Raw genomic sequence first — 14,951 nt, forward strand, 5'->3', positions numbered from 1 at the left:
ATACTTGTATAGCAACTGTATACTTAAACACTTATGTCAGTTCTTTGAATGTTAGACATTGTTACAAACTAGAAATCAATGACAAATAATAAGTCATGTATATTTCCTGAGGATTTACTATGTTCCATTCCTTATTTTAAGCACTTTTGATGCCTTAACTCTATAACAGTAGTATAAGATAGGCACTGTTAAATATTCCTTTTTTACAGTTGGGATAATTGAGACCCAGGGATATCAAGTAACTTGCCCAGGTTCACACAGTAAGTGGTGGATCTAAGATTCAGCCTACAGCGTAGTCTACTAGCCATGATGCTATAGTTCAACACAGTAGTATCCTTCCTATTCACATAAAGCTCTAATATGTAATAAATACAAACCAATTAATAGAATGATTATAGTTTTTGGAAAGTGCTTTAGAAGTTTTTTTTGCCCCGCCCCCGGCCCCCCTCCCTCCAGCAAGTGGCTTGTGGGATCTTAGTTCCCTTAATAGGGATTGAATGCAGGGCCCTCGACAGTGAAAGCACAGAGTTCTAACCATGAGACTACCAGGGAATTCCTAGAAAGTGCTTATTAAGGAAGTAAATAGATTACATGATAGAGAATAATTGTTGGGTGTAAGGATCAGAGTGCTACTTTAGAATGGTCAGGGAAAAGTTTCTTTGATGTGCTAAACTTTAAGTCTACACATGAAAAGGAAGTAGTCCTGCAAAGAGCTGTGGGGGAAGAATGGCCCAGGTGAAGGGAACAGCACAGTACAAAAACTCTGAAACAGGAAAAAGTTTAGTTTGACACAGGAATTGTCAGAAGCCCAGTGTGAATGAAGCTCCCTGAGTGAGGGAGTAGCAATAAATAGGTTGGAGAAGTAGACAAAGGGCAGATCAATGTATTTAGGGCTCTATAGGATATAGTAATGATTTTGTCTTTTATTCTAAATGCAGTGGGAAGCCTTGAAGGTTTTCAGTAGGGGAATAAAATTGCCTGATTATATTTTTACAAAGATCACTGCTTTATCAACAATTATATGCACTTAAAACAGAAATCAGGGCCTCCCTGGTGGCGCAAGTGGTTAAGAGTCCGCCTGCCGATGCAGGGGATACGGGTTCGTGCCCCGGTCTGGGAGGATCCCATATGCCGCGGAGCGGCTGGGCCCGTGAGCCATGGCCGCTGGGCCTGCGCATCCGGAGCCTGTGCTCCGCAACGGGAGAGGCCACAACAGTGAGAGGCCCACATACCGCAAAAAGAAAAAAAAAAAAAAAAAAAAAAAAAAAACAGAAATCAGGGAATTCCCTGGTGGTGCAGTGGTTGACTCTGTGCTTCCAATGCAGGGGGTGTGGGTTCGATCCCCGGTTGGGGAATTAAGATCCCACATGCCGGCACAGCCAAAACAAACAAACAAAACAACAAAATAAAAAACAACAGAAATCAACAAAATTAAAAACAGACAATAGAGAAAATAACAAACCCCAAAATTGGTTTTTTGAAGAGATCAACAAAATTGGTAAGCCCCTTAGCTAGACTGATAACTAAAAAGGGACATAAATTACCAGTATCAAGAATGGGGAATTCTCTGGTGGTCCAGTGGTTAGGACTCCATGCTTTCACTGCCGAAGGCCCAGGTTCAGTCCCTGGTTGGGGAACTAAGATCCCACAAGCCATGCAGCGTGGCCAAAAAAAAAAAAATAATGAAAAAGATGACATTACTATGGATCCTGTGGATGTTAAAAAGATAATACAGGATTTCTAAATAACTGTTTGCTAAGGAATTTGATGACTTAGATGAAATGGCAGAGGCTTTGAAAATCACAACCAAAACTGATGTATCTGAAACAAAATCTGCATAACCAATTAAAGAAACTGAATTTATCAAAAATCCTTCCACAAAGAAAACTCCAGGCTCAGATTGTGAATTCTATTGGACATCTAAGAAAGAAATAATTTTATACAAACTTTCAGAAATTAGAAGAGTACTTTTATGATGCCACTATAACCTTGATGCCCAAACCTGACCAAATTGTTACAGAAAAATAAAATTACCAACCAGTATCCTTCAGGAACAAAGATGGAAAAATCTTTAACAGCATATCAGCAAATCAAATCCAGCAATACATAAAAAGTTTATTGTATTGTGACGAAATTGGGTTTATCCTAGGAGCGCCAAGTTGCTTCACAATCTTAAGTCAATAGTGTAATCTCCTGTAATCACAGAATAAAGGAGAAAAACACATGATTCTTCAATAGATGCAGAAAAATCACTTGGCAAAATTCAAAATTGATACATTATAAAAATTAATCACATTAGGGTAGACCTTCCTCAATCTGATAGAACATTTTGTCAGATTAATTTTCCAACCGGACATCTCATCTCACATGTTCTTCTCATGTCATTGACACTCATCCCATCAAGAGGTAGAGACCATTCCCTCCCCTTACATCTGGTTGAGTGGGCTTGTGTCTACAGTGGAAGTGATGCTGTGTTACTTCTGAAGTTACGTCATAAAGCTGAAACAGCTTCCATCGGTCTTTTGGAATGCTTGCTCTTGGAATCCTCACAACATGCTGTGAGGAAGCCAGGCAACCCCTGTAGAGAAACTGTCAGCCAGCCTCAACTTGCCAGCCATTTGAGTAAACCATCTTCAGAGTGGATCCTCCAGCTTCCAGCTGATGCTTCATGGACAGAGAAAAGCTTTCCTCACAGAACCCTGCCCAAAATGAAAATTCATAAGCTAAAAAAATTATTGTTGGGAACTTCCCTGGCGGTCCAGTGGTTAGGGCTCCTCGCTTCCACTGCAGGGGGCACAGGTTTGATCACTCGTTTGGGAACTAAGACCCCACACGCCACAAGAATAAATAAATAGGGCTTCCCTGGTGGCGCAGTGGTTGGGAATCCGCCTGCCAATGCAGGGCACTCGGGTTCGAGCCCTGGTCCAGGAAGATCCCACATGCCGCGGAGCCACTGACCGAGTGCACCACAACTACTGAGCCTGTGCTCCAGAGCTCGCGAGCCGCAACTATTGAGCCCAAAGTGCTGCAACTACTGAAGCCTCACACCTACAGCCCGTGCTCTGCAACAAGAGAAGCCACTGCAATGAGAAGCCTGAGCACCGCAACGAAGAGTAGCCCCCGCTTGCCACAACTAGAGAAAGCCCATGCGCAGCAATGAAGACCCAACGCAGCCAAAAATAAATAAGTAAAAAAAAAAAAAAAAAGAATAAATAAATAAATTTTAAAAAGATTGTTGTTTAAAGACACTAAGTTTTGGAGGTTTGTTTTTGTTTTTTACATAGATTAGATAACCGTAGCAAATATTCATGAAAAACCTACCGCTAGCATCATATTTAATAGTGAAATACTGAATGCTTTCCCCCTAAGATCAGTAGAAGGCAAGGATGCCCAGTGTCAGAACTTCTATTTAACCAGTGAACTTAAGAAAGAAAGTGAAATAAAAAGCATAAAGATCAGAAAGGAAGAAGTAAAATTGCCTCTATTTGTAGATGACATGATTATTTACATAGAAAGTCTTAATGAATCCACAAAACAACTACTGGCAAAGTCTCAGGATATAAGGTAAATTTTATTTATCTTATTTTTTTGGCCGCACCATGCGCCATGTGGGATCTTAGTTCCCTGACTAGGGTTCAAACCTGTACCCCCTGCATTGGAAGTGTGGCATCTTAACCACTGGACCACCAGGAAAGTCCTCAGGTAAACTTTAAAGATTGTATTTTTAAATACTAGCAGGAAGCAATTGAAAACAATTTCATTTAAAATAACATAAAAAAATATACTTAGGGCTTCCCTGGTGCCGCAGTGGTTAAGAATCCACCTGCCAATGCAGGGGACACAGGTTCGAGCCCTGGTCCGGGAAGATCCCACATGCCGCGGAGCAACTAAGCCTGTGTGCCACAACTATTGAGCCTGTGCTCTAGAGCCTGTGAGCCAGAACTACTGAAGCCTGCGTGCCTAGAGCCTGTGCTCCGCAACAAGAGAAGCCACCACGATGAGAAGCCCACGCACCGTAACGAAGACCCAGCACAGCCAAAAAAAATGTAAATAAAATAAATACATTTTAAAAAAACTTATAAAAATATATATATACTTAAATTTAACAAAATATATGCAAGAGCTTTACACTGACAATTACAAAATGTTGCTGAGAGACATTAAAGAAAATCTATATAAATGGAGAGATAAACCAGGTTAATGCATTAGAAGTCTCTATATTTTAAAGAAATCAATACTTCTCAAATTGATTTTTAGGTCTAATGTAATCTCAATCATAATTTCAACAGGCTCTTTGTAGAAATTCACAACCTGATTCTAAAATTTATATAGAAATGTGAAGGACCTAGAATACCCAAAGCAATCTTTAAAAAGAACAAAGACATACACATGCCGCGGAGCGGCTGGGTCCGTGAGCCATGGCCGCTGAGCCTGCGCGTCCGGAGCCTGTGCTCCGCAACGGGAGAGGCCACAGCAGTGAGAGGCCCGCGTACCGCAAAAAAAAAAAAAACAACACCAGAATAAAGAGCCAGAAATGGACCTATACTTATATAGTCATTTGATTTTTTTTTTGTACGCTACGCGGGCCTCTCACTGCTGTGGCCTCTCCCGTTGCGGAGCACAGGCTCCGGACGCGCAGGCTCAGCGGCCATGGCTCACGGACCCAGCCGCTCCGCGGCATGTGGGATCTTCCCACACCGGGGCACGAACCCGCGTCCCCTGCGTCGGCAGGCGGACTCTCAAACACTGCGCCACCAGGGAAGCCCATTTGATTTTTTTTAACAAGGTGCCAAAGCAATCCCATGGGGGAAGGGTAGTCTTTTGTACAGGTGCTACTGGAAAAACTGGATATGCACATGCTTGGGGGGACGGGGAGCGGGTAACACGACTCATTCTCTACCTCACACCACACACAAAAATTAATTTTAGATGGATCATAAACCTAAATGAAAAATAAAACAATAAACTTCAAGAAGAAAACAAAGGAGAATATCTCTACTTCCTAGGGGTTGGCAAGGATTCCACAGGTCACAGAAAGCGAAAAGCATAGAAGAAAAATGGATAAATTAGACTTCATAAAGATTACAATTTACACATATCTAAAGATCTTGTTACTGAACCAAACTTGGGTCTGCTCACCACTGCAGTAAAGCTACTGACACTGGGTTGTGGTGAAGGAAAGTGCAGCATTTACTATAAGGCGCCAATACAAGAAGGATGGAGGGCTCATGCTCTAAAACCCCCAAACTCCCCGAAGGGTTTCAGCAAAGCATTTTTAAAGGCCAGGTGAGGGGGGTGGGGTCGCAGGTTATGTGATCAGCTTGTGAGGTAACAGGGCGGTGTCACAGGGGTTAACATCATCAGTCAGGCTCCCTCAGGCCTGGGGGCTATGTGTTCATGATCATCAAGTAGTTAGCACCTTCCAGGGAGTTCCCTGTTGTCTAGTGGTTAGGATGCCGGGCTTTCCCTACTGTGGCCCAGGTTCAATCCCTGGTCGGGGAACTGAGATCCCACAAGGTGGGGGATTTTCACGTCTATAGAACTACTCAGGAAATGTGTATCAGATACTATTATCTAAGGACTTCAGAGAGGAGCTAAAGCAGAGGATTTGGGGAAGGCCCCATAGGGTCCTGCTGGGTTACAATCTTGTTAAGAAAATGAATAGGCAAGCCACAGATGGGGAGAAAATACTCACAAAACCTATCTGACAAGTCTTTTATTAAGAATTATATAAAAGATTCCTGGGGAATTCCGTGTGGTCCAGTGGTTAGGACTTCAAGCTCTCACTGCCGAGGTCCTGAGTTCAATCCCTGGTCGGGGACCTAAGATCCCATGCCGTTTGGCACAGCCAAATAAGAAAAAAAAATTTTGTAGCTCAATAATAAAAGGACAATGCAGTTAAGAAAAAGATGGGCAAAGGATTTTTTGAAAGATTTATTTATTATTATTTTAAAATTTATTTTATTTATTTACTTTTGGCTGCGTTAGGTCTTTGTTGCTGTGCTCGGGTTTTCTCTAGTTGCCGCGAGCGGGGGCTACTGTTCATTGTGGTGCACGGGCTTCTCATTGTGGTGGCTTCTCCTGTTGTGGAGCATGGGCTCCAGGCGCGTGAGCTTCAGCAGTTGTGACTCACGGGCTCTAGAGCGCAGGCTCAGTAGTTGTGGCGCATGGGCTTAGTTGCTCCGCGGCATGTGGGATCTTCCCAGACCAAGGCTTGAATCCGTGTCCCCTGCATTGGCAGGTGGATTCTCAACCACTGCGCCACCAGGGAAGCCCTATTTATTATTTATTTATTTTATTTATTTTTGTCTGCGTCGGGTCTTAGTTGCGGCATGCAGGATCTTCGTTGAGGTACGCGGGGTCTTTCCTTGTGGCATGTGGACTCTTCATTGTGGTGCTCTGGCTTCTCTTTAGTTGTGGCCTGTGGGTTTTCTCTCTCTAGTTGTGGCGCGGGCTCCAGGACGCGTGGGCTCTGTAGTTTGCAGCACGTGGGCTCTAGTTGAGGTGCGCGAGCTCAGTAGTTGCAGTGCGTGGGCTTAGTTGCCCTGCGGCATGTGGGATCTTATTTCCCTAACCGGGAATCAAACCCGCATCCCCTGCATTGCAAGGCGGATTCTTCACCACTGGACCACCAGGGAAGTCCCTAGGCAAAGGATCTGAACAGACATTTACAAAGGGCGATATACAAATGACTGAGCACATGATAAAATAATTTCATTAGTGATGGGGCTGTGCAAATTAAGACTGAAAAGACTGATAGCATCAAATGTTGTCAAGTATATGCAGAAACTGGAATTCTGAAACATCGTTGGCAATAGTGTAAAATGTTACAACCACTTGCATAAAGGTCTGGCAGTTTCTTACGTTAAACCTAAATATAAACCTACCCATGGCCCAGAAATATCACCCCAAGGTATTTACTCAAGAGAAACAGAAGCACACATCCATGAAAAAATGTATACAAGAATATTTGTAGCCACTTTATTCAAGATAGCAAAATACTGTAAATAATCTAGGTGTTTTTCAACTGGAGACTGACCAAGTAGACTACTATTCAGCAATAAAAAGGAACAAACTGCTGGTTTATGTAACAAAAGGGATGAATCTCAAAAACATTATACTGAGTGAAAGAAGCCAGATACAAAATAGTACATACCATGTGATTTTCATTATATGAAGTTGTAGAATAGACAAATCAGATCTTGGGTGAAAAAAAATCAGTTTAGTGGTTGGGTTTCCAGTAGGGATGGATGTGGGAATTGCCTGGGAAGGGGTATGAGAGAACTTTCTGGGGGTGATGATAACATTCTGTATCTTAATAAGTATTGGTGTCAAACATGTTTGTCAAAATTCATCAAATGGTACACACAAGATTTGTGCATTTCATTTTATGTAAATTCTACTATTCACATATGAAATTTACATAAAACATTTAAAGTACCACAGACAAAATATTGAACTCTAGCTAATGATGTGCATGCTAAAGTGTTCAGGGGTGAAATGCACTGATGTCTGCTATTTTGAAATGCATTTACAAAGAAAAACTTGAATTCATGGATGGATAGAGGGGATGGATAGATAGATATACATTGTGATAATGAATGATAACATTTGCTAAAGATAGCAAATGTTAATTGTAAAATTTAGGTGATAGGTATATGGTATTCATGATATAATTCTTTTAACTTTTCTGTACGTTTGAAAGTTTTTATGATAAAATATTAGGAAAGGGAAAAGAATAAATTGCAGGGAGACAAGAATGGAAGCACATGTGAGAGATAATGATTAGGTAGTGACAGTGGAAATGGAAAGGAATGAAGAGATTTAAGATAGTTTTAGAGGCAGAATCTACGGTCTGCCTCTGGATTGGATGTGGTCAGTGCTATTACTGAGAAGAATAATAGGTTTGTTGGGGAAATATAAAGTTCTATTTTAGGGAATTCCCTGGCAGTCCAGTGGTTAGGCCTCGCGCTTCCACTGCAGGAGGCCTGGGTTTGGGGAACTAAGATCCCCGAAAGCCTCGCAGCCAAAAAAAAAATTTCTTTTTCCGTTTTGGCCATGTTAAAGAAGTTTCCCCCTTCCCTCCAAGTGTAGATGTCAAGCAGCCAGTTGGACTCTTGAATTTGGAGGAAAAGCCTTGCCTGTAAATATGAATTTGAGAATTGGCAGGATAGAGATGGTATTTAAAGCCATGACAGTGGCGCAGTGGTGGAGACTTCGCCTGCCAGCGCAGAGGACACGGGTTCGAGCCCTGCCTGGTCCGGGAAGATCCCACATGCCGCGGAGCAACTAAGCCCGTGCGCCACAACTACTGAGCCTGTGCTTTAGAGTCCGTGAGCCACAACTACTGAGCTCACACGCCTAGAGCCCATGCTCCGCAACAGGAGAAGCCACCTCAATGAGAAGCCCATGCACTGCAACAAAGAGTAGCCCCTGCTCACCGCAACTAGAGAAAGCCCGCGCATAGCAACGAAGACCCGACACAGCCAAAAATAAATAAGTTTATAAAAATAAATAAATAAAGCCATGAAAATGGTTGAAATAACCTAGGGAGCTAGTAGACAAATAAAATTTTCAGGACTGAATTCTGAGGACTTTCAACATTTAGAGATTGGGCAGAAAAATGAAGAGACAGTAAAGGAGATTGAAGAGGGCCTGCGATGTTGGCAGAAAACCAGTTGATTGTGGCATCACAGGTACAAAATCTGTAACTACTACAGGCAAGGATTTTCCATTCTTGTTTTTCCAGGAAGTTGATCATAACTTCTTCATACTTTTATATGAATAAACATGAATGTGAAAGATAACTCTTGATAAAGATTATTTTAAGTTGGGTGAAACCCTTAGGAAGTGATCATTATTTTTTACACATTTCTGAATTAAAAAAATATATATATATATTTATTTATTTTGCCTGCTCCGGGTCTTAGTTGCCACATGCGGGATCTTCGTTGCTGCATGTTTAGTTGCGGCATGAGGACTTCTTAGTTGTGGCCTGCAGGTGGGATCTAGTTCCCCCACCAGGGATCAAACCTGGGCCCCCTGCATTGGGAGCTCGGAGTCTTACCCACTGGACCACCAGGGAAGTCCCACATTTCTGTATATTTTAAATATTCTGTAGCATATTATTATTATTATTATTTTTAACATCTTTATTGGAGTATAATTGCTTTACAATGGTGTGTTAGTTTCTGCTTTATAACAAGGTGAATCAGTTATACATATACATATGTTCCCATATCTCTTCCCTCCTGCGTCTCCCTCCCTCCCACCCTCCCTAGCCCACCCCACTACGTGGTCACAAACCACTGAGCTGATCTCCCTGTGCTATTCGGCTGCTTCCCACTAGCTATCTATTTTACGTTTGGTAGTGTATATATGTCCATGCCACTCTCTCACTTTGTCACAGCTTACCCTTCCCCCTCCCCATATCCTCAAGTCCATGCTCTAGTAGGTCTGTGTCTTTATTCCTGTCTTACCCCTCGGTTCTTCATGAACTTTTTTATTTTTTATTTTTTTCTTAGATTCCATATATATGTGTTAGCATACGGTATTTGTTTTTCTCTTTCTGACCTACTTCACTCTGTATGACAGACTCTAGGTCCATCCACCTCACTACAAATAACTCAATTTCGTTCCTTTTTATGGCTGAGTAATATTCCATTGTATATATGTGCCACATCTTCTTTATCCATTCATCTGTTGATGGACACTTAGGTTGCTTCCATGTCCTGGCTATTGTAAATAGAGCTGCAATAAACATTTTGGTACATGACTCTTTTTTTTTTTTTCATGGTACGTGGGCCTCTCACTCTTGTGGCCTCTCCTGTTGCGGAGCACAGGCTCTGGACGAGCAGGCTCAGCGGCCATGGCTCACGGGCCCAGCCGCTCCTTGGCATGTGGGATCTTCCCGGACCAGGGCACGAACCCGTGTCCCCTGCATTGGCAGGCGGACTCTCAACCACTGTGCCACCAGGGAAGCCCTGTAGCATATTATTTTTAAAGGTGGTTTTTAATATTCTGTGTATGTAAAAAAATTGACTTTTAATTCAAAAAACTAAAAGCAAAAGGAAAGTGAATAGGAGTTCAAATTGGATATACCCTTGAAAAAAATTCTTTAAAGAAGTTTTCCTCAGGATGGTGGCCAAGAGAGAAAAGGTTCCATCAAGGTAACATCATTTAAAGATGAGAGTTACTGGGACGCATTACAGGCCAGGGAGCGATCCAATAATGAGGGCCAGATTGAGGATAGTAGATAATGAGGGAATAACAGAAGAAGTAATGCCCTTGAGAATGCAAAAGACCTTGGGATCCCAAGTAGAGGGATTGCCCGTTGATAGGAGGAACGCTCTGTCCACTGCTGAAAAAAGTGGGAGGAGGTTATAAAACGGGGAGGAGATATTAGTGGTTTTGTAGATTTAGTCATGGCATGATGAGGAAGTTCTTTTCTGACAGGTTCCATTTTCTCAGTTGAGCCAGAAAGAAAGGAGGAGAGGTTGTTTTCCAAAGAGTGAAAAATTCCGGAAGCTAACAAGGGACGCCTTGGGTTTTGTTCATACTAAGTGCGTGTGTAGGACATGGGTCGGCGTGTCGAGAGAGTGGGAGGGAGGGGAAGGGGGAGGGGGAGAGACAGAGACAGAGAGAGACAGAGGAGCCGGAGTATTTAGTCTGGGCCAGATTACGAAGACTCCCTGTTTTCCAAACCCTAAGGCAAAGGAGCAAAAGCGCCTCACGCTCAGGGCGCGGGAGGGACTGCCCGCGCAGGTCTCTTGGGACCTCGGCTGGTTGGCGCATGCGCGCGGCGCCACGCGGCCTCGCGCTCCTTTTCCCGCAGTGTTGCTCCGGGTTCCCCTGATTTCACTTGGTGGCAGTTTGAGGTCTCTGCGCTCGGGATGGAGCAGGTGGACGAACTGGAGCTGCTAATGGAGAAGAGTTTCGGAGATAAGGCTGCGCCGCCGGCGGAGCTGTGAGCGGAGCGGGGGGAGGGTCTGGGAACAAAGCGGGAGATTTGAAAAGAAGGGAGCGGGAGAGGCCGCACCCGCGTCTCCGCGGACCGGGGCTGGGGCAGAGTAACCAGGCTCAGGTCCCGGGGCTCCCGACGAGCCTCCGGAGCTGGGGTCTGTTTCCCAGGGCTCTCTTTGGGGCCAAGCCCGGGCCAGAGCTTGAATACTCTCCCTCACCCAGCAGTTCATTCTTAACATTGATATCACCACTTTCCTGAATATGGGGAGTCCTAGCCACCTTAAATGTCTTCATAAAACGAAATTGCAACTGCTAGATGCTTTTCTTCATGTTTAATTGGAGAAAGTTATCCCAGGGAGAAATCTGTACCCTCAGAGCGGCTTAAATGGTCGAGGAAATTGACCCGCAAGCCTAGTGTAGAATTGTCAGTAGTAATGATATTGAGGCTAATTATTGTTGACGGATCTTTGCGCTTTGAGTTTTGATCAGTAGTTCGTTTTGGGAGATCCTTAAAGCGTCCCAGCTGACCTTGGGAAATTCATGGCCTGAGGCTGCGTGGGGTAGGTGAATGAGGAACATAACCTAGGTGGGTTACAAAGGTTGGGTGACAAAGACAGTTTTAGGGTAAAGTTTTAGGGTAATAACTGGAGAGCTAATGACTTTGGACTGTCACTGATAAAGACTGCAGTCAAACTGGAAAGATTTAAGAGGGACTTAATGTTTTCTAGAGGAGAGATTATTTTGCAGTTTTCAGGCGGATAGGATCAGTAGATAAAAGAATTGTGAAATCGACTTGCCCATTATAAATAAGAAATTTCTGAGTTACTCTATGAAAGAATGGTTAAGGTGACAGGTATTAATCTTGCTTTCTCTGCAAAGCATAGGCTAGTTGATCCCCAATGAGGTTTTATAGAATGATTTCCTGCATTAAATAGTAGGTTGGACTAGGTGATTGCTAAGTACTCTCCTAATTGAAAGATTAATATAATAATGAAGCTCACAGTAGGTCTTCCAGCAAACCACCCACACTATATTTTTCCATAACAAACATCTTTTATTTACAAAAAGATAGTGTCCTAGACATTTCCTTTCACTGTACTTTGGGAAGGTTTGCACCAGTGGTAGGAATTTGTGTCTAATATTTTTCAGTTTACCATTCGTCCTCATAATCATAGATGTCCCAAAGAGCTCCTCATAGAGCTTATATTTGGAAAATTCCATATCATAAGTATGTTTTAAATGGCATTGCTTCTGGGAAGTTTTTATAATAGGAATTCTGCTATACCCTTGCTCTCTCTCTCTTTACCTCTTTTAGCCAATGGTCTTGTGATAAGCTTACCGGAAGAAACAAACCTAGAAAACTAGAAGATTGGTTTGTAGATAAAAGAGATTGGATGGCTTCTTATTTCATGCTTGTGCTACAGTAGTTTTGTATGTGTATGCTTTAGATTTCAGAAAAAGAAGGTGGAAGCTTCCTTTTCTACAACAGTTCTGAGCCGAGGAATGGATAACCGGTACCTGGTATTAGCAGTCAATATTGTACAGAATGAAGAAGGAGAGCATGAAAAGCACCTAATCATCACTGCTTCGCAGTCGCTAGAATGTAAAGAACTGTGTATCCTTAGGAATGACTGGTAATTTTTGTGTGACTTTGGGCGTTGATTTGGCAGTCTTAAGGGTGCCATCTTACAAACTATCCCATGGGCTTGTGTGGCTGTTGCAATAATTTAATTGTTAATAAAGAGAGTAGATATGAACCTGAATTAATTCTGCATAAGGATTGTGCCTATTACACCAGCATCTCAAGTCGCTTATTCCAAAACTTGATTTTTATTGTCATTTGAAAATCAAGTACAAGGGGATTTATTAAATCACTACTTCCTATTTCCCAGTACTTTCTGGGACTGCAGCTTAAACCTCATTTAGTTCTCACTAAGAGGACAACTAATCACAGCATAAGAACATCCTTAGGGCTTCCCTGGTGGCACAGTGGTTGAGAGTCTGCCTGCTGATGCAGGGGACACGGGTTCGTGCCCCGGTCCAGGAAGATCCCACATGCCGCAGAGCGGCTAGGCCCGTGAGCCATGGCCGCTGAGCCTGCACGTCTGGAGCCTGTGCTCCGCAACGGGAGAGGCCACAAGAGTGAGAGGCCCGCGTACTGCAAAGAACATCCTTAGACTCTAGCTGTTGCTTCTCAAGCAGTGTGTAGTATGTGAGGGGTGAAGGGGAGATGCAGAGAAGGTGGAGGTCTAACTTTGTCTAGGCTGCAAGTTGGATGGTTTGAACTAGATAAATATGATTTTGTTCTTGGTACATTGTGTTTGGCTTCATGCCTCAAGGCTTATAGAAGCTGTAGGTATAAGTCTTAAGAATGAGAGAATTATTATTAGAACAACCTCATCCATAATTGAAGCTATACACTGTTAATAATTTGATAGCTTTTGCAGTAGATGATGCAAGACCCAGAAATTTAGAAATACTTATTTCTTTACATAAGATATCCAGTTATTTGTTTATTTTAAAAAAATATTTATTTATTTGGCTGCGCCGGGTCTTAGTTGCGGCACGCGGGATGTTCGTTGCCGTGTGCGGGCTCTTAGTTGCGGTATGCGGGATCTAGTTCCCTGACCAGGAATCGAACCCGGGCCCCCTGCATTGGGAGCACGGAGTCTTAACCACTGGTCCACCAGGGAAATCCCTCCAGTTATTTTTGAAGCCTCCTTAATATGTTTAAATGTAGGAATCTAAACTATGTATACTTTAATCTTGCTTTATTTTTAGGTGCTTTGTACCAGTAGAGCCAGGGGACATCATTCATTTAGAGGGAGACTGCATATCCGATACTTGGATAATAGATGAAGATTTTGGATATTTGATTCTGTATCCAGACATGCTGATTTCTGGCACAAGCATAGCCAGTAGTATTCGATGCATGAGAAGAGCTGTCCTGAGTGAAACATTTAAGGTGAACAGTATTAACAGCCAGTGTTTCCACAGGGTCTTGAGAGTTTACAGAGCACTTTTACACTCTTACTTAATCCTCCCAACAAGCCTGTGAAGTAGATGGTATTAATCAGCTGCATTTTACTACTGGGGAAAATCAGGAAGTTAAGTAACTTGCCCAAAGTTACTGTAGGTAGTAAGTGGCAGTGTTGGGATTCAAGGCCAGGTGCCCTAAGATCCTTTGAATCTTATTCAACATTTTGTAAAATAATTAATTCTAATAATAATATAACTAATTTCAGTGATAAAAATTTTAATTTAATATATCTGGGCATTTCCAAACTTGGCTTCATGTGATTCCCAGTGAACTAAAAGTAAATGTGAGAGTCTCTTTTAAAAACATTATTATGGAAAGTTTCAAACATATGCGAAGAGATGATTATAATAAACTCCCATGTACCCATTTTGCTGTTCCCAGACATTGTATTATTTTGCAACTAAATGAAAGCTGAGGTTTTAAAAAAATATATAAACACAGTATCTTTATCATAGACAATAAAATAAACAGTAATTCCTTAAATTAATCTAATAGTTTTATCTCTAATGTCTTTTATCAAATATTTTTTTATTCAGTTCGTTTGTTAGCGTCAGTATCCAAACAATATTATGTTTGGTTGATATGTCTCATAGTTTCTTTTAATCTATATTCTGCCTTACATCCACTCCCTTTGTTTCAATGCCATTTCTTTTTTATTTTTTGATTGTACTGCACGGCTTGTGGGATCTTAGTTCTCTGACAAGGGATTGAACCCAGGCCCTCAGCAGTGAGAGCACGGGGTCCTAAACACTGGACCCCCAGGGAATTCCCAGTGACATTTACTTTTGAAGAATGTGAGTTTTATTTGTTAAGTTTCCTCTTCCTCCCAGGGTATTCTTTTAACTATACAATTAGTCTCTATGTCTGTAGAAAACCAAAAAATACAGCTAAGGGCTTCCCTGGTGGTGCAGTGGTTAGGAATCTGCCTGCCGATGCAGGGGACAGGGGT

At 42.4% G+C, this 14,951-nt stretch overlaps 1 protein-coding gene across 2 annotated transcripts in view; it reads left to right on the plus strand.

Moving 5' to 3' along the window:
* The first annotated feature begins 10,814 nt into the window (after positions 1-10,814).
* DNA2 (DNA replication helicase/nuclease 2) overlaps positions 10,815-14,951 on the plus strand; it is a 47,474-nt gene continuing 43,337 nt past the window's right edge. For both annotated transcript variants that reach the window (XM_060112945.1, XM_060112952.1), the window contains exons 1-3: positions 10,815-10,966; positions 12,411-12,596; positions 13,744-13,927. In XM_060112945.1, the coding sequence (XP_059968928.1) occupies positions 10,893-10,966; positions 12,411-12,596; positions 13,744-13,927 (444 nt within the window). In that variant the 5' untranslated portion in view covers positions 10,815-10,892. The remainder of the gene's footprint in view (positions 10,967-12,410; positions 12,597-13,743; positions 13,928-14,951) is intronic.

Source organism: Mesoplodon densirostris, chromosome 1, assembly GCF_025265405.1.
Source record: "Mesoplodon densirostris isolate mMesDen1 chromosome 1, mMesDen1 primary haplotype, whole genome shotgun sequence".
NCBI lineage: Eukaryota > Metazoa > Chordata > Mammalia > Artiodactyla > Ziphiidae > Mesoplodon > Mesoplodon densirostris.